Source organism: Tamandua tetradactyla, chromosome 7 (assembly GCF_023851605.1).
Source record: "Tamandua tetradactyla isolate mTamTet1 chromosome 7, mTamTet1.pri, whole genome shotgun sequence".
Classification (NCBI taxonomy): domain Eukaryota; kingdom Metazoa; phylum Chordata; class Mammalia; order Pilosa; family Myrmecophagidae; genus Tamandua; species Tamandua tetradactyla.
This window is the reverse complement of record NC_135333.1, coordinates 30,313,097-30,332,683: the sequence shown is the minus strand read 5'-3', so window position 1 is coordinate 30,332,683 and position 19,587 is coordinate 30,313,097. Positions and strand designations below refer to the sequence as shown.

The 19,587-nt window shown below is 55.6% G+C and overlaps 1 protein-coding gene and 1 long non-coding RNA gene across 2 annotated transcripts in view; one reads left to right on the top strand and one right to left on the bottom strand.

Moving 5' to 3' along the window:
• Positions 1 to 3,860, bottom strand: part of LOC143690968 (uncharacterized) — a 28,564-nt gene extending 24,704 nt beyond the window's left edge. The window contains exon 1 of the long non-coding RNA XR_013179294.1: positions 3,712 to 3,860. This is a non-coding gene — a long non-coding RNA (uncharacterized LOC143690968). The remainder of the gene's footprint in view (positions 1 to 3,711) is intronic.
• Positions 476 to 18,356, top strand: SOX10 (SRY-box transcription factor 10). The gene is made up of 6 exons (XM_077168788.1): positions 476 to 810; positions 1,121 to 1,298; positions 5,496 to 5,728; positions 6,182 to 6,690; positions 11,382 to 11,650; positions 14,144 to 18,356. The coding sequence occupies exons 4-6, from the start codon at positions 6,263 to 6,265 to the stop codon at positions 14,845 to 14,847; spliced, it is 1,401 nt and encodes a 466-aa protein (XP_077024903.1). The 5' UTR covers positions 476 to 810; positions 1,121 to 1,298; positions 5,496 to 5,728; positions 6,182 to 6,262; the 3' UTR covers positions 14,848 to 18,356.
• The last annotated feature ends 1,231 nt before the right edge of the window (positions 18,357 to 19,587 follow it).

Sequence of the window (19,587 nt, the reverse complement as noted above, 5' to 3'; positions counted from 1 at the left end):
ACAGCTGGGACTTGATGCCAGCCCTTGGGGTTCCTGGCCCAGGACTCCTTCTCTCCTGCTGCACTGCCCAGAGCTGAAGCCAGGGGCTAGGTCCCAAAAGGCCCCTGGTGTCCCAGCTCAGTCGCCCATTCGGCTACAGAAACCCTTGGCTGTGCCAGCATTCCATGTTTCCCACAAAACTCTGGGCACCTCAAGGGCAGGGTCTGGCCTCCATCACCTCCTAGGCCCAGAGCCTGGCCTCGTGCCCCGCACAGAAGGTACAGTCACAAAAGTTCGTAGTAGTATGAGGGATTCAAGGCAGACATCAGGAAGGGATTTCTGGCAACTGTGGCTTGGATGACAGGAACGAGCAGTCTTCTTTTCTGACGGCTTCTAAGAAAAGGGCAGAGGCCGGCTGCCCTGAGGCAGCACTGGGCACTAGCCCCAGCTTCCTTGTTCCCGGAGAGGGTGGAGTTAGGAGGGGAAGGAAGATTCAGGCCCCGGGAGCTGTCTTCCTGGCCTGGCTCCGAGACCCTCAGCTTGGACTGTAACAGGGAGAGGCGAGAGCCCCTGTTGGGGCAGGCCCTGGAATGCTATCCTCCTCCTGAGAACTCAAGTCTGCCGCCTCCAGGAAGACACTCCTGCCTGCTCCAGTCACCCCAGTCTTTTCCTCCTTGGAACTCTGATAGCAAATCAACTCAGGAAAGAATCCCTGAGATCATGGTAGGCCTGGTGAGGCCACGACCAAGGAGGAAGGCATGGCCCCGCCCTCAGAGGGCTGCCAGCAGGAAGTGGAGACGCGCCTGTAAGCCAGGCTGTGCCTGAAGAGAGGTGAGGCAAGTTCACAGATGTCTCCTCCTCCTCAAGGGGAGAGTCACAGAAAAGAATTCCAACCAGGGCATCTGGAACACATCCCTAAGGATACGGCCTCTGAGCGGGGCCAGCCGTGAGACGGCCCTGAAGGAGGAGGGCAGAGCCAGGGCAAAGGCCTCTGGGGAGAGGAGGGTACACGGGGGTGTAACGGGCAGTGCGGTCGGAGGCTGGGCGCAGGCGGCAAACAGGGGGTCCCAGTCCCACGCCACCATTGCCTGGGGGAGCCTGAGCCAGAGTTAAACCTCTTGGTCCCTCGTTTCCTCTCTAGAAAGAGAAATAACTGCACCTGTGCATGGGATTGTTGAGGGCTGAGTGAGTCCCACGAGAGGTGCGCTCAGACAGGCTCACCAACGGGGAGCAGGCTGGGAGCCTAGCCATGGAGAGCTGATGGTACACTGCCTTGGCCTGATGCTGGGATTCACTGGCCACATCATAATTTCCTGAAGGTGAGTCCTCGGTGCCGCTCAGGGAATCCCGGTCGCTTGCTCCAAAGCAGATCTCCCACCTCCCAGCACTGGCCCAGGGCCTAGAGTGCGCTTCCTAATTACCACTGATGGGGCCCTGGCAATGTGCCCAACATTGAACTAAATACTATATATAGTGTTATATATGTAATTATTTATGCTACATATCATATATATAATTATGTATATAGTCAATTCTCCCAGCCACTTGGGGATATAGTGGATATATAAAATTATTAAATTATTAACATTTTACACAGAAGAAAACCAAGTCCTGGAGGTTAAGTAATTTGCCCACAGCCTCTCGGATATGAAGTGGCAGGAGTTCTGGACTCTGAGTCCAGTGCTCTTTCTACTATACAACAACCTGATAATGACACAGCTTGGTCCAGGGGTAGGGGTTGCCTACAAAAGGCTCAAGGGAGTTCATACACACACACAAACACTTACCCCAGACTAAACTGGGTGCTCCATGAAAGCAGGGGCTACATATAAGATCCGCCCACATACACACCCACTCCCCTCTCCCTGGAGGTTTTAGCCTGAGCCTCAGGGTTCCCAGACCCTGGCAGAGAAAAACATGTCACCAGGGATCTTTTTTAAAATATAGATGTCTGGATCTCACCCCCCAAAATTCAAATTTAACTGGTCTGGGGTAGGACCCGGGTGTCAGCATTTCTTGTTGTTGTTGTTTCAACTCCACAAGTGATTCTAGAGTGCAAGGAGTGCAGCAAGGCTCTGGGCTCTGGCCTGAGAGCATATTAGAAAGGCAGCATCTCAAGCCCCACTCAGACCTGAAGAATCAGAACAGGTAATTAACGTGCACCTTTCCATTTGAGAAGCGTCTCTATCAGTCAGCGGGAGGGGGGGGGTGTAAAGCCCCCCCCGCACACACACACACACACAGGGCCACTAAAGTCCATGCTGTGTGTTTAAGGGACTGGGAAGGGAGGTACAGCCCTGAGATACAAGTGAGAGGACAGCTCGCATCCACTCAGAGGTGGGAAAGGTTGTGCTCTGGGCCCACTCATCTGACCCACAGCCCTGTCCTCCAAGGAAGTCAGGAAGACAGTCTTAGGCCACTTCACACATGGGGAAACAGAGGTGTGGACAGAGGCCTGACAACCAGAACCTCTCCTGCCCCCTGCACAGCATGGCACTTTCCAGGCCTCATCTCCAGGTGTCCTGCGAGGCAGTCAGGTGGGGGAGATCATCACCCCATTTCACAAATGAGGGGTCTGGGGCCCAGTGAGGGGAATCCAGGGCTGAGCTGTCCACAAAGCAGGACCACCAAGGAAGGCTACTCTAACAAACAGGGAGTTAAGGGGTTAAGGGTCACCTGACCCAAAGGAAGCTCTGGCAGGCAGTGTCATCCATGGGCTTCACACTGGATTTCCACAATTTCATTTCCCTCCTCCTCGCAGGAGCCCATCTTTTGAATAAATGTGGGTCCAGCCTCCATAGAACCCAGGCTGGATCCCGGGAAAACCCTGTTGCTCCTGAAACACCTCTCCCACCGCCCATGGGAAGATGGCTGAATTCTACCATTTTACTCACACTTTGGGCTCCTCTCTGTCGGGGAGGGAGAGCAGGCCAGAGTCCACTGGTCACTACACCTCACTGGACCCAGCGGGAGTGGGGGGACCCTCGTTTCAGCACAGATTTGGTTGGGGGTGTGGTTAGAGTGTCACGTGCTTTGCTAAGGAAGGATCAGGAATGAGGGGTGAAGAAAACCAACCCCCAAAAGGAAAGGAGCAGAAGCCGGCATTGGCCAACCTGGCAGTGCTGCCAAGGACAGAAGGCCCAGGTGTCTTCATCAGAAGCCCTCCCTCCCAAACTTCCTGCTCTCCAGGGATGAATATGGGGCTGAAGAAAACTGGGATGCGATGAAGGGGTCACCATGGCCAGCCTGGCAGGCAGGGATGTGTTCACAGCAGGAGTCCCCCAGCCCTGGTCACCTGACAGCCCCTCCCCCATCAGGCCCACCTGCCTCATCCCACACCTCTGGGCAGAAAGCCCAAGCACAACACTGGGGAGAACGTGTGCAGAGTGGAATGGGGAGTCTAAAGAAAAAGGGAGAGAGGCATGAGAGACCGCCACCCCCACCCAAGTCTACTCTGGCTTCCCTGCAGACCGCGCACCCATTGCTACCCCTCACCCCCACCCTGGCACAGCTGGGCCAAAGAGGGCTGGTATAGGGGGGCAAGGAGTTAGAGAGGCAAGCGGCTGGGCGACTCGCACCCACCAGGCTTCCTCGCCCCGGGGCCTCTCCCTCCACAGCCGCCCTGCCCCTGCCCCATGGGGGTCTCAGGCCTGAGCACAGTCCCGCAGGGAGCAGGGAGGGCCTTCCTTGTAAGAGGACGAACCAGGGGTGGAAGGATGAGCAGGGACCCACCGGGAGAGAGACAGACGCTGGGCAGGCGGGCCACAGGCAGGCAGCAGCGGGTGTCAGGGACTGGACCGGCTGGATGTTCGTCCCTCCGTCCCTCTGTCCATCCAGGGCGGCTCCTCTCCGGGCGGTTCTGAGGCCGGGCGGGCGCTGTTAAAAAGCTTTTTATGTGTGTGTGTGTTAATCACATGATTGCCGTTCACCTGTATTTCAAACAAAGACAGCTCACTGTTTCAAGGCCCCGAACAAGAGTCTGGGCACAGGGAAGAGAAGGGAGGCGGGGGGGAGGAGGGTTGGCAGCGCTGGGGGTGGCGTCGAGGAAAACTGGGGGGAGATTGTCCAAGGCCGGCAAGCGAGAGAAAGAGAAAACCCTTATCAAACTCCTAATTCACTGGGCTCCGGGGCCCCAGACACACTGGCCCGATTGTCTGGCTGGTTGTGTGTGCGAGCATGTGTGTGTGTGTGTTTTCCAATGTCCGTTCCCCCCACCCCCAACATGCCTCTGCCTCGTGTGACTACCTCATTGTGTCCCACTACCAGCCCACCCCCGCCCCCGTGGCCTTTCCCAAGCACGAGGCCTTGCTTCCCCGACCCCCTTTCCAGCCCCACTCTAGGCAGGACCCCCTTGGAGTGGGTGGGCCTGGGGCCTTGCCCAGCCGCTGAGGGACTCAGAATGACACACTGTCGGCAATCCCAGCCAGCCTTGCTCTGTCCCTCCATGCACACCCCCACCTCCAGCTTGTCATCCCTGAGTGGGGCTGCCTTCGGTGGAGAAGGGAAAGGTGCTGTGACCCTTGGAGGCAAGACCTAGGAAAGAGGAGAGGGAAAGGAGCCATCAGAGATGGGCAGGAAAGTAAAAGGGGAGGGGTCACCCAGCTGGGGAGGAGGAGAGGGGAGAGGTGGGCAGAAAGGAGGGAAAAGGGAGGCCGGACAACTCCTGACCTTTTCTTGGGGGACTGGGGGACTTCAGGACAACCAGGACTGCGGCTCCCCAAAAGAAGGTGAGCCCAGAGTGGAAGGAGCTGGGTCTCAGAAAGTAGGTACCCAGAACCTGTCAGACTCCCCTACTTGAAGATGACCCCCACCAGATCCGTCTGCCTCCTGGTAACTCTTGTCCTGGCTCCCCCCTGAGCAGGCCCAGCACTCATATGTGGGGGCGTCTGGTGGGAAGGGCCAGGGCCAGCTGAGCCATCTGCAACAGGACGGGTGTCTGGGACCCAGCAGCCCCCTGCCTCACCAGCTATGGACCTGAGATCTCTGGCTTGTCACACAAGCTGGGGCAGAGTAGGCAGTCCAGGTGGGGTAGGGGACAGAGTAAGATGGGCTGGGAAGCGGGACCTGGCCCACGGAGGCACTCAGTAAGATTTGTTCAGCGAAGGAACACAGGCCAGCCACCCTCACCCCACGTGTTTTGCCATGACCTTCACCTGCTTTCTTCACATCTCTCTGGAATCCTTTGCCAACTACCCCATCCCTCCACCTGAGGCAGAAGTTTAGGGTCTGTGTTGGCCCAATTTCCCTGTGAACAACAGGTTCTGACCTTTGCTCCCATCCCTTTGCTTTGGTGGCCTAAACCACCCAAACTCCTACGCCTCCCTATTAAGCCCAAGCTAAGCCCAAGCAAGGTGGGCCTGGGGCAACCAGTACAGGGAGCTGAAGCGGGGGTGGGCCTGGGCGCCTGGCGAAGGAGCCCTTAGCGTTCGGGATGAAGGAAAGCGCTAGAGGCTCCACCTTCTGCCCTTCCCTCCCTCCTCTCCCCCCTCCTCTGTCCCCCTCCTTCCTTCCCCCAGCTCTCTGGAGCGCTCAGTGCTCAGTCAGTCTCGGGTTGTCCGGCCAGAGCGGTTGGTGGTGAGGCTTCGGGCTCTGTCCAAACCAGGCGGTGGCCTGAGGCTCAGGGCCCCCCAGCCCCTCCCTCCCAGCCCAGCTAGCGTCACCCTCAGCCCCCGAGCTGGACCGCACACCTTGGGACGCGGTCTTCCACTTCCTAAGGACAAGTCCCAGACTGGAGGAGCGGTCCGAGGAGGTGAGTGCCCAGCCCCCTGCCTAGGAGCCTGCTGTGGGGTGGAAAGAAACTACCACCCTACCTGCCCCCCACCCATCTCCTCCAGAACCCATGGGGCAGGCAGAGGGAAGGAGGAAGGTGAGAGAAAAGGTGGGAAATTCCAGGAGCAGGGATTAGAGCAGAATAAAGAGTCCGTTTTTCTGCCTTTCCATCAACAAACCTCCACCCAAAAGGAGGTTTAAAAAAAAAAAACCAAACCCACCCACACCAGGAGACGGTTGGGACCAGGTGGAGGGAAGACAGTGTAGGCGGGACCCGCCGACCTCGGGTCTGGCATGTGCGCCGGGCCCTTGGGGCTGGAGTGGGGTTAGAGGGAGCAGGGAGGTCCGCCACCTCGGGGTTGGGTCCGCGTCCGCGTCCGGGGCGGTCCTCGGCTGCGCGCCTTGCTCCATCGCGCCCTCCTTCCCCGACCAGGTGGGCGTTGGACTCTTTGCGAGGACCCCGGCGGCGTGTCCGGGGGAGGTGGCCGAGGCGGCGGCAGCGGCCGGGGGCGACATGGCGGAGGAGCAGGACCTGTCCGAGGTGGAGCTGAGCCCTGTGGGCTCCGAGGAGCCCCGCTGCCTGTCCCCGGGGAGTGCGCCCTCGCTGGGGCCCGACGGTGGCGGTGGCGGCTCGGGCCTGCAAGCCAGCCCGGGACCCGGTGAGCTGGGCAAGGTCAAGAAGGAGCAGCAGGACGGCGAGACGGACGATGACAAGTTCCCCGTGTGCATCCGCGAGGCCGTCAGCCAGGTGCTTAGCGGCTACGACTGGACGCTGGTGCCCATGCCGGTGCGCGTCAACGGCGCCAGCAAGAGCAAGCCGCACGTCAAGCGGCCCATGAACGCCTTCATGGTGTGGGCGCAGGCGGCGCGCAGGAAGCTTGCCGACCAGTACCCACACCTGCACAACGCCGAGCTCAGCAAGACGCTGGGCAAGCTCTGGAGGTGAGCACCCCTACCCGCCACCGGGAGCTCTCGCGGCCCCCCTAGCTCCGGGTGCATTGCGCCTAGACTGGGGCACCCCGGAACGCTGACCCCCAGAGAGGAAACTGCCGGGGCCTTTCTCCAGGGGACAGCCACCTCCTAGGATGAGACTGGAAGACCAGGTGGGGGAGTCTATTCGCTCCTGACCCTGGAACTCAGAACTCCAGCGGCCTAGGCGGGTCTCCCCACAAGGGGCAGCGGGCCAGAAAGCGCCCCCTTGTGGTTGGAATTCTGTTGGTGGCAGACAGGGGTGCCCCAGCTTCCTGGGTGAGCCAAGGTGGAAGGAAAGGAAGGATTGGGAGGGCTCCACCCACAGACATTCACTACCACTGCCCGCCCCCCTATGCACATTCGAAGTAGTTCCAGTGCTTGGGGGATGCAGAGGAAATGCTTGGGGAAGAACTGAAGGCCTGGCTAGAGATGCAGGGAAACTAAGGCAGCCAGATAGCAAACTGAGGGAGGTTCAAGTAAAATAAGAAAGTCAGATAACAGTCTTTTAAGAAACGAGAGATGGTGAAATACCAAGGAATAAATGTATCTGCTGCAGGTCTCCAGCCCAGCCCATGTGCCTTCGCTGTGTCGCCCTGACCTCCACCCTAGGAGAGGGGTACTTCCTCTTCTAGGGGAGGGGGCACCAAGAAAAAGGCACCACCACCAGCATGTCCCAGAGCCACGAGGCTGGCCTCTCCCCTGCCCCTCCACCAGATCGGCGCCATCTTCCCTCTCAGGGCCCCACCCAGGGTTGCGTAACCTTTCCAGAGCTGGAAACCTTGACCATCTCCCAACCCAAGGACCCTCAGCATCCCAGGCTCCTTGGAACCAGCCCAAACCTCTGGGAAAAACATCCCCCCTCACCTCAGTTCTGGAGCTCAGCCTGCTCCCTTTGGGCATGTGTGGAGCATGGTATCCCCTCCCCAGGAGCCTCAGGGCCGCCCAGAAAGGGAACAGGGCTTCAGGAGCTGCAGGCCTGCAGAAGTCACCTGATCCAGCCCCCCATTAGCTGCCAGAGAGGCCCAAAGGCAAAGGAACCACAAGGGTCACGCAGCAAGTTGGTGGCAGAGCCAGAGCCGGAACCCAAGTCTCCTGACTCTTTATCCCATGGTCTTCCCCTCATTGTCTGTGGTAGCTGCAGGGGGTAAACCCTTCCCTCTCAGGAGGGGTCAGGAGGTTGTGATGGTGGGGACAGAGAAGAAAGCAGGAGTGAGGGAGTTTGGCCTTTGGAAGGTTTAGGTTTTGTCAGAGGAGCCTGCCGCCCTCCTTCTGCCAGTTCCCGCCATGACAGAGATTGAGTCTAGAAGACTGGAGGCTTAGAGCCACAGGAGGGCCAAGGGGGATTCGCATCCAGCCCCTGGCCCTGTTCCTTGACATGGTATTTGCCATAGGCCTGGCACCCCTTCCTCCTTCCCTTCTCAGTCCTCAGCACTTTGTGCATCTTGGCAGGTCCCAGCCGAGGCCAAGTGCCCAGCCTGCTCATGGACCCAGAGGGCTCGACTCTGCCCAAGAGCAAGGATCACAGCGAGCTCCTCTGCCCAAGATCCATCCAGGCCAGGGAAGTGGGGATCGGGAGGAATTTGACTCACGTGACAGAGAAAAGCAAGAGACAGGCAGGCAGACAGAGCAGGCCTTGGGGATCATGAGCAGACCATGGGGATCATGAGCCCCATGAGGGACTCAAAGCGAGGATGGACCCACCACCTCCTGTTATCAAGGACTGGCCCCTCCAGGATCCTGGGTTTGGGCTCCTTCAGGAGGACTTGTCCCTGCCACTATTCAAGCTGTGGGTACAGGAGCACAGACCTGGGGCCAACATAAGGTGCAGTGGAGGGAGCAGGATAATGGCAAGTACTAAAGCCCGTGACAACCAATGGCTGGTCTACCTGGATACTGGGTGGGGGATCTGGATGAGGGATGGCCTGGCCAATCTCTCCTTCTGCCCGGGGGCTGCTCCTGAAATCTTTTCCAAGCTCATGGACTCCCAGGACATCAGAAAGGGGAGTGGTTGAGGGAACAGGACTGGAAAGAGGTCCTAAAGCCAGAAAAGAAAAAGACCCACAGACAGGCCATGTGATGTGCTGGAAGTGGGTTTGGAGTCAGCTACACCAGGGCCCAGGCCATAATGGACTGTGTGAGCTCTGGTAGTCAGGAGAACCTTCAACACCCCTTCTGGGAAAGGCTGATCACGTGGCAGTGGCTTTCAGGTTGAGTGACCTGCCTGGAAAGAATACTGCAAGCCAGAAATTGGAAAGGGGGTCATGGCTAGAGCAGAGTATAGGGCTCACCCGGCCTCCCCTGACCTCCAGTCCCCAGACCCCTTCCCTGGGTAAAGCCTTCTAATGCCCTGGGTCTGACAGCCAGTACTCTACCTTTGAAGCGCCTTAGCTGGGGTTTCCAGCTTAGGTGGGGAAATATTCTACCCTAACCCTGATCCTATTCCAAACCTTGGAGACCAAGAAGAAAGAGAGCTGAAATGAAGTTGCAAGTAAGGTTGGGGGTTGGTGACAGGAGGATGTGGGGTTGGGCCATGTTGAGTGAGGGCTGGAGCTGGAATCAAGAGTAGATTTGAGATTGGGGGTGGAAGCGGTGGGGTTGTTTGGATTTGGGGTGAGGAGAGAGTCTGAACAGAGCTGAGGTAGGGGTTCGAGGTGAGGTCAACTCTTTGCATATAGTGAGGGATAGGGCTGAGGGTACATGGGAATGGGGCTGAGGTTACGGCTGGAGTTGGGGGTAGGCCTGCCAGATTTAGGTTTCTGACAAGATAAGGGTACTGTTGGGAAACAACATGGGAGGTGACAGTGGGATCCCAATGTTGGGCTGGCCTCCCTCTTGTCTGAGCAGTTCCCTACATGCCCCCTGCCATTTTCTTGCTGAACCACTCCGGCTACTAGCTGATCAGAGGGCTCAGGGAAGGTGTGGGGTGGGAGAGGACTGGCAGGGGGTTGTAGTGAGCTCAATATTCCCAGCCATTCCAGGAGCTCTGTAGCAGGGGCTACAGCAGGCCAAGCCTGCTCTATCTCCTTCTTAATGAAGTTCTCCTGCGATATCTGCTACCCAGGGCCCCGACCTCACAGAGGCACGGCCTGGGGCAAGGAAGCTGAGAATGCCTACATCCCAATCTCTGGCTCCAGAAGCCCTGGTCTGGGGTCTCCATCCTGTCCTCAGAGTGTCCTTGATACTGACAGGGTCTTGGCTAGAGGGACCCTTGGCAGACACTGGGGCTAGGGCTGGGCTCTGTCACCCCAGGGGAGGGCGCGGATGGGAGGCTAAGCTGCAGAGGAATGCTGCTGCCGACTCAGAGTGCCTGGTATGGCCACCCTCTCCCAGCCTGGGGGAGGGAGGGCTGGGCCTTCGGCTGTCTGGGGCGGGGGAGGGGTGGGGGATGGGGTGGGGAGTGGAGTGAGGCCCATGGGGCAGAGAGACAGGCTCCTCCCTCAGAGGCTGGTGGACTCGCAGTCCCTTATGTTAAGGAGTCTATGGGTCTAGGATTCTATGAGTGGAGTCCTTGGGAGGGCCCAACTTTGAACACAGCCCTCCACCCTTAAACCCCGGCCTGAAGTCAGAGGGCAGGAGCACTGTTCAGGTCTTCCCTCCATGCACTGGTCTCGGGGACTGGGGAAAGGGTCCAGAAAGGGTGTCTACCCCCTCTACCCTCGGTCACCTTCTGAACAAGATACATATCTCCTACAAGAGTCTTCACACACACACACACACACACACACACACACACACACACACACACACACACACACCCCCAGCAAAGGAGACTCATACCCTGTCCCCTGTGGGGACAGGCCACTAAAATTCACAAAATCAGTACCCCCAGAACTGAGAGGGCCCATTCCTAGGTCTTCCTGTCCAGCCACCCCCCAGAGCAGCACCTATTTCTCAAGACACCTGCCCCCAATCCCCATCCCCAGTGCAAGGCACCTCCTGTTATCTTGGCCAATCCTCACCACCCCCAGTGTAGTAGGTACTATTATCCTCATTTTAAAGACGCAGAAACTGGGCTCAGCAGGCAAGAATGCTCACCTGCCATGCCAGAGGACCCGGGTTCGATTCCCGGTGCCTGCCCATGTAAAAAAAAAAAAAAAAATATATATATATATATATATATATATATATATATATATATATCAAGAAAGAAACTTGCCCAAGGTCACACAGTTAGTAAGTAGCAGAGATGAGATTCCAACTCAGTCCTTCCTGAAACTCAGACTCCTCCCCCAAAATGATGCCACTAGTTTGCATGCTTCCAGTACCAGGGAACTCACCTCCTAATGAGGCAGCTCATCACTCTCAGAAAGCTTTAATGAGGTTTTTCCTTTCCTTGAACTTATATCTGCCCCTTGTAATCCCCAGTCCTACTTCTAACTCCATCCTCTGTAGCTGCCAGGACCTGCAGGCTGACCCTTCTCTCACTCTGGCCCCTGAGAGATTCAGGGCAGAGATCACAGCCCTCTGAGGTTACTGCTTCTTGGGCTTCCCATTTTCCAGTCCATCAATCAAAGGGCACAGGCCCTACCCTGGGCCTGCCCTCTGGGCCCCCCATCCCCAAGGCCTCATGTCTTCCAGACCCCAAGCTCATAGGGGAGCCTGCCTGGGGCGCTCTGGCACCCACGCTGGCCCCCTGCTGTCTTTACCAAACCACACCCCAGGCTGCTGAATGAGAGTGACAAGCGCCCCTTCATTGAGGAGGCCGAGAGACTCCGTATGCAGCACAAGAAGGACCACCCGGACTACAAGTACCAACCCCGGCGGCGGAAGAATGGGAAGGCAGCCCAGGGAGAGTCAGAGTGTCCTGGTGGGGAAGCAGAGCAAGGCGGGGCTGCTGCCATCCAGGCCCACTACAAGAGTGCCCACTTGGACCACCGGCACCCTGGAGAGGGCTCCCCAATGTCAGACGGGAACCCTGAGCACCCCTCAGGTGAGTGCTGGGCCAGGGGCTGCTGGGAGCTGCCGGGGCCTGGTGACAGGGCTGGGGGTAGGTGATCTGGACAATGTGGGGAGAGAACTGGGCTCACCCAAGACCCCAGTATGCCACATTGCCCTGGGCTCTCCTACACCGTGCAGTTGCAGGGAGCTCAAGGGTACTGCAGAGGCTGGGGAGATAGTGGGGGTGAAGCAAGGGAGCACTGCTGCTGGGTGAAGAGGGCCAGGTAAGAGCAGTAGAGGCCACACGGTGAGAAGTGCTGAGTTTTCAGAACAAGGAAAGGGTGTACATTGATTGTGAAAAATGGGAGATCAAACGGAGGAGAGGTCTTTTCTCTCTTCCACCTCCCAGTCTGAGGGGGAGGCATGGAATGTTATGTTGAACACATGCCATGGATGGGCCAGGCATATGAGCTCTGGCTTAATTCTCATTAGTGATAGTAACAGAATACATTAATTGAGCACCTACTATATGTCAGGCACTGTGCTAATGGCTTTATGTCTATTAACTCATTCAACCCTAATACACAATACTTTGTTATTTTATTTGATGAGGTAGCTGCTCTCCTGGTTTTACAGATAAGAAAACTGAGGGTAACTTGCCCCTCAGCTGTGATCTGAGCTGGAGCAGTTTGGCTGCAGGGCCTCTGCTTGGCAACATGGCTGCCCGGCACACATTCACAATGTATAGGAAGTGCTGAGAGCAGAGCCTGGCACACAGGAAGGGCTTGAGGGGTGGGACTTTATGCCTCCAAAAGACATGCTCTGAGGTCCTACTCTGCCCAGCAGAGTAGAACCTAGGGATACAAGCAAGAAAAGCCCAGGGGCTACAGGAAGCAGCAGGTACGCAGACAAGTGAATCACAGTGCAGGAAGAAACAGGTGCACAAGAGGCACATGTAAGATCCAGAGGGCAGGATCCAGGGCAGTGGGTTGGGCAAGCTTCAAGATGTTGGGGAGACAGAGCAGGCTCAGCCAGCAGAGAGGCTCCAGGGCTGGCTGGGGACGCTGAGCTCCCCATCCACCCAGTCAGGCTCTCCAAATACCCTGCTGTCTACCAGACTCTGGCCAAGAAAGACTTCTAGAAGGAAGCACTATCTGAGCTGGTTGGTATTGTCTCTGTTTAACCAAAATAGAAACTGGTTAAAAAAGGAAAAGGATTTGCCCAGGGTCATACAGGAAGTGACAGAGCCAGGATTCAAACTAGGCAGGTTTCTCAAAGTTCAGAGCCCTTGACCAATGCAGGACTCAGCCTTGCCTCCGGTCTGATGGAGGAGGCCCAGGTCTTCCTTCAAGGAGCTCCCAGTCTCATAAGACTGTAGGCACACTCTCTCTCTAATGAAATTCCCAGTCCAGCCATCCTTCCCTCCTCCTCTGCATTACAATGCCTCATCCCCTCCCCAGAAGACCCCAGACCATGTGGAAACCACCATCTCAGAAGAAAACTGGTGTGGACTTTTTCTTCCCTTCAAGGCCCAGTTCAGATTTCCCTCTTCTGGGAGCCCTTCCTCAAATCCCCAAGGCAAAGAGGGCAGTTTCCTCCTCTGGACTCCCAGGTCCTTTGCACGTCCCTTCATCACAGCACCCGCGAGGCTGCATTCCAGACATCCAGGTGTGGGTCTCTGATCTCCTCCACAAACCATGAGCTTCAGAAAGACAGCGGGCCCCTTTTATTGATACCTGTATCCCCAACACTTGGCCCAATGCCTAGAACTGAGCAGTGCCCCCTCAGTGTTTGCTGAATGAATAAGTAGGGGCACTTGAATGAGAAAATGAGCAAGCAAAGGAATAAGGGTGGAGCAAGTCAATTATCTAAGGGCTCCCCTGAACCAGAGGGGAAAAAAGAAGCTCAGGGCCCAGCTGGAGGGCCACACAGCCCAGGGTGTGTGGAGGCTGAGCGCCTGATGGGTGGGGCTGTCATCAAGGAAAGTTTTCTGGGTTGAGCCTTGAGAAAGGCTGGGGCTGGGGGGCACATCACTGGTGACCAGCACAAGAAGCCAGCCAAAGTGAACCAGAGCTCAAGAGTGATGAGGGCAGGAGAGGCTCAGCAAAGAGAGCAGCCAGTAGAGGTGAGGGTGGGCTGAAGAGAGAGGGGCATAGCACAGAGGCCACCATAGCTAAGGAACAAGAGGAGCAGGGAGCCCGGAGCGCAGGAACAGACTTCCAAAGGAGAAGAGGAAGAACATCTCAGCAGGAAAGATTTTTTTTTAATGAGCAGGCCTCTCCAGAAGGTGGGTGACAAAAAGATCCCTGTGCTGGATGGGAGGTAGGACCCATTCCTAATTCAGGAGTTTTATAAAAAACTAGAGACTAGTCTGAGACCATTAGGTATGATACCAACTTAGTCACCAAAATGTAAGGATTGTGAGGCGAGCACAGTGATCAGACCTCGGCTTCCTGCAGATGGCCCAGCAGAATCAACCTGTGCCTACATCTGGTGACCTCGTGCTGCTTTGTCTCTTTGCCTCCTCTCCCTCCCTTCTACCCAGGCCAGAGCCATGGCCCACCCACCCCTCCAACCACCCCAAAGACAGAGCTACAGTCGGGCAAGGCTGACCCCAAGCGGGACGGGCGCTCCATGGGGGAGGGCGGGAAGCCCCACATCGACTTCGGCAACGTGGACATCGGTGAGATCAGCCACGAGGTAATGTCCAACATGGAGACCTTTGATGTGGCTGAGTTGGACCAGTACCTGCCACCCAACGGGCACCCAGGCCACGTAGGCAGCTATTCGGCAGCTGGCTATGGGCTAGGCAGCGCCCTGGCTGTGGCCAGTGGACACTCAGCCTGGATCTCTAAGCCACCAGGAGTGGCTCTGCCCACGGTCTCACCACCCGGTGTGGATGCCAAAGCCCAGGTGAAGACGGAGACCGCAGGGCCGCAGGGGCCCCCACACTACACCGACCAGCCATCCACCTCCCAGATCGCCTACACCTCCCTCAGCCTGCCCCACTACGGCTCCGCCTTCCCCTCCATCTCCCGCCCCCAGTTTGACTACTCTGACCATCAGCCCTCAGGACCCTATTATGGCCACTCGAGCCAGGCCTCTGGTCTCTACTCTGCCTTCTCTTACATGGGGCCCTCGCAGCGGCCCCTCTACACAGCCATCTCTGACCCCAGCCCCTCGGGGCCCCAATCCCACAGTCCCACACACTGGGAGCAGCCGGTATATACGACACTGTCCCGGCCTTAAAGGGTTCCAGTCCCCATCACCCCCTGCCAGGCCCCTCCTGGGTTCCACACCCCTTCCTCTAGCATTTGCGCCCTGTTCCTCGCCCATCTCAGGCCTGGTGGATGCTGTGGAGGAGGCTGCAGAGGTTGACAGCCGGGGGAAGGCTTTCTGTCTGGCTTACTGTCCTTGATGACCCCACCCTTTCCAGGCTCCGACCCAGGCAAAGCCTCGGGCTGCTCAGCTGGGCAGAGGAGAAGGTTGGTTGCTGCCCCTAGACTGAAAGATGAGGGGCTGTACTTTCCCCCCAGGAATGACCCTTGACCCCAAAACCTGAGAAAGACCAGCTCACCCTCCTCAGGGATGGGGACAGAGCATCCAGGGTTGTATAGGAGTGGGAGACCTTGCCTATCCAGGAACATTTCCTCTCCTTGGAGAATGAGGGATTCTGACGCTATCCCATGCCACCCATGCCACCATGCCGAAGAGCTAGGCCATCCAGAGATCTACATGCCTGGAGCTGGCCGGCTGCCCCTGGGGGACTGAGGACAGCTTTGAACAGCCTCATGGGGTATGGGAGGATTGGGGGCTCTATGGGGGTCCTCCTCACCCCCGCAATGCCCCCACCTCCTGAACACAGGGAGAAGTTAGAATGGAGGCCCCCAGCCCCAATTCTATGCCCATCACCTCATTCTTTGTCTAATGGTGAGTGCCCCAGTCCTACTCCACCGCAGCCTCCCAGAGGCTGACAAGGCAGGGGAGAGGATTTAGAGACAATTCATGGAGCCTCCCTCCCTGGGCTCCTACTCCCTTCTTCCCTCCCCAGCTCTACGGCCCCTGTCCTGTCAGCCCCAACAACCTGGGCTTCCCAGAGTCACAGATGCTCAGGCCCAGGCCCTCAGCTCCAGCATGGCAGCAGACTGAAGACACTAAGATATGTACATTTTGCCCTTTTGCCCTTTGCCTCCCAGTGGTATCATAATAAAGTATGTAGCTATGTCTGCCCCTATTTTCCTGTTCTACAGCCCCACAATCCACATGTAACTCATTACTGTCCCTCTCTTATTTATCTCAGTAGCCCCCTCTCCCCTCTCCCAGCTTCTCCAGCCCCTATTAACTCTGCATTAAGCATTCCACATAATAAAGTTAAAGGTTCCGGTTACCTACTTGGTAGGCCTGGCCTGGCCTGTCTCTTGGTCTCTTATCCCTGTACCTGTGCTTACTCAAATGCTTTTTGGAAGTAACTAGGGGTAGAATGTAGTGGATAAATAATCCGAAAGTCTCCTCTCTGGGTCCCCTAAGAAGGTGGGGATGCTGGAGGGGATTAGGATAGCTAGTATCAGTGGGGTCAGTCTGTGCTCAGGCACTAAAGCCTCAGATGGATAGCTGTGGCTACTCTGTGGGTGGGCCACGCCACTCCTGTGAGCAGCCCCTTTGCTCACCCAGCAGTAAGGGGGGTTTGAAAAGAATTCAAGGAACAGGTATTTAAAGAATCAATCCTGAAACCCTATTGTCTGGAACAGCAGGCCTGTCCATTAGGATGTGAGCACGGGCCTTCTCTTGCTGAACCACTCCCCCTACTCACACAAAACACACACAAACACACACATGCTATAGCAGTCCATTCCAGGATCTAGCTGAGTCCTCACAGCAGCTGCCTGTAAATCATGGGTGTCAGATGTGCAGTCTAATTCCTAAGTGCTTACTCCCCAAGAGCTCTTTTCTTAGAATTCCAATCCAGGTTAGGGGCCAGGAGCCACTCCACCTAAGAAGCACAGGACCCCAGGGACAAGGGAAACCTCTTCATCTTCTGGCTTCATTGATGGACAGCAGTGATACTTACAAGATCTTCTTTATACCCAGTCGGCATGTTTGCTCAATAACAGTAACAGTTATCACTGAGTACTCCCCAGCCAAGCACTTTGCCAAGTACTTAAAGTCATGGAGGCCTAGAAGGGAGGGAGTCCAACTGTTAGCCCCATTTTCCAGATGGGGAAACTGAAGTTTTGAGGGGTTCACGCTAAAAAGTGCCAGTGCCAGATTTGAATCCAGCTGATTCCAGAGCTTACACTCTTAACCATCATCTCTTCCACCTGCCAGTCATGTGCAGGCCCTAGTTCCACCTTTAATCCGGAGAGTTACTGCTTTCACTGCTCCAGACCAAACATCCCCAGCTCCCTTATCCACTTCTCTCATTTGCGGTCTCCAACCTTCACCTTAGTAGGACCTGGGGACCACCAAGAACCAGCCCAATTTGGCCAGATTCCCTCAACCTGGAAGCTGGGTCATGCGAGTTCCTCAGGCAACCTCCCACACAGCTGGCTCCTGCAGATCTTGGTGGGAACTGCAAACCCTTGCTCCTTTAGACAATTATCTCCTCCTGTCCAGACAGATTACCCCAAACTATATATAACAGTTTTTTTGAAGATTAAAACAGGATCCTGTATTGCTCTTTAACAGATTTCCCCTTGTTGGATTCAACCCATTTTCTCACCTAAATGAAATCTCTTGGAATTCCAGATCCAAATTATTGGCTCTATTTCTGAGCTTTACGTATCTACAAACTTGACTTTTCTCACTCAAGTTACTAATAAAAAAGGATGAAATGAAGGACAGGCCCTGTGTACTCTACTACATAAATACCTCTCCATCACCAATTCCACTATCAACACTCTTAAGGAATGATGTCTAATCACTACTGAATTCATCTAATGATATCACCACATGGCACACTCTTCTTCATCAGAGCCTGATGGAAAGACAACCAGATACCTTGCTAAGATTAAGAAACACTCTGATGTTTGCCTGACCTAACAGATCAGTGACCATTGAAAAAAGGAAATTTGGTTTACTCGGTGACACTGATTCTTAGAAACCCTATGCTAGCTCCTAGGGATCACCTCTTTATTATCTAAGGGCTTTGAAATGTGTAAGAACCCATTCTAGAATTCTGCTAGAGATCAACCAATTAGTACTAACCCTACATATTCATAATTGTTGCGATACATCTGCCCTCTTTAACTGAAAAGCAGCACTCCTCTTCTACATGGGATTAAGGGTGTTCATGCTGACAGGGTGGGAGGTGGGACTATCCTACAGGACCCTGCATCTCAAAAAGGGACTGAATCAGAAATCAGTGGGATATGGGAAGAAGGGAAATAGCCCAGGAGAGGACCAGTGGCCCCAGGGAAGTCACAAGACCTGGGTTGTGCTTATCTCTTAAATCAAAAGTTCTGGATGTCTGTGTGCCTCAGTTAAGAAGCAACTCTCTTGTAAAAAGAGAAGGGGCTGGATGAAGAAGTATGAGTGATGGATGTTGGCAATGCTCGTAGTACAATATTGTGAATGTAGTTAATATTGCTTAATGGTATACTTGAAAACGGTTAAAATGGGAAATTTTGAGTTGTATGTTTATTACTACAATAAAAAGTCTTGCTTTGTTTTGTTTAAAAAAAAAGGCAAGAGAGAAGAGGGTAAGTGTTTCTGGAAAGGATTAAAGAGACTGTACAAATAAAGAACCAATAGTGGTGGCAGGTGACTTTCTGTGATTTTTCACTCAAAAGAAGTCAAAATCCAAGCTGGCCAGCCAAGTGAAGAGGGACTCCCTGAGAGGAGCAGAATGGGAAGGGGGAGGTGGGAGGAAAAGCACCCATTTTTTCTCCTGTCTCCCCTATAATATAGCCCCTAAGGGTTAACTCCCACCCCTTCCCAGCCCCTTCTCTCCTCCCTGGCCCAAACCCCATCTCTCTTTAATCACATCTGATACTGAGCAGCCCAGCAGGGAACAAAGAGACCATTTAGAGAAATGGGGCCGAGAAAATGACCCCCATGCTCTGGGGCGGCTGCCTGGATGCCAGCACAAAGGCGGCATTTCAGAGCTGAAATTTCAGCACCCAACTTGATTAAAGGATTCCACAGGAGGAGGAGGAGAGTAGGAGGGGGTGTGAAGTCCACTGATCCCTATATTAACCCTCCTCCAGATCAGCAACTCCCCTCCTGCTTGTTCCCCAGGGATGCTCCTCATTCCCACCCTTCCAGGGTGCATCATGCACACCCAGAGCCATGCCTCACGCAAGGACCGGGCTGGCCAGCTCCTCCACTTCCTGGAAGGGGGCAAGGCTGGAATATGCAGGGAGCCACTCTTCCCTTCTATCTCTGTTGGTATAGCTATGGCCCCTGAGGGAGGGAGGGGACAACGTAATTGGTCTTACCTCAGGCTGGGTAAATAGGTTGGAGAAGAGGACCCAGGAGAAACTAAATGCTGATTGCCCGAGGAGAGGAAGGAGGAGCTCCAGTTCTGACTTGCTGTTAAGCCTTGAACCCAGAAACCCTGCTTCCTTGCCCACCGTCATTCTGGTACCCATCCCAGTCAAGGCCTTGGAGGCCCACCAGCCCCACACGGAAGGGAAAGGACATCTTACAGCAGCTGCAAAGGAGAAGGTGTGGGTATAGCAGACCTGGGAGATGGGGTATGTAGGATAGTGTGTGGGCAGTGCCTTGAGGAGCAGAGACAGAGGGAGGACAGGACAGGCAGGTGCTCAGTCCTTCCTCCAGATGCTGACTTGCTCAGCAGCGCTCTGCTTGGGGAGGGCGGGAGATCACTGCATCACAAGCTTCCTGCTAGGGCACTGCTCCTGAAAGGGGATCCGAGCCCACGATAAGAGGTTGGAGGCAGGACCTTAGGAAACAATGGGTGGCTTGATGAGACCTGCTCTGTGATACTCCTGAGAAGGGAGAAGCCCCTGCAGCCAGTCCCCACTGGAA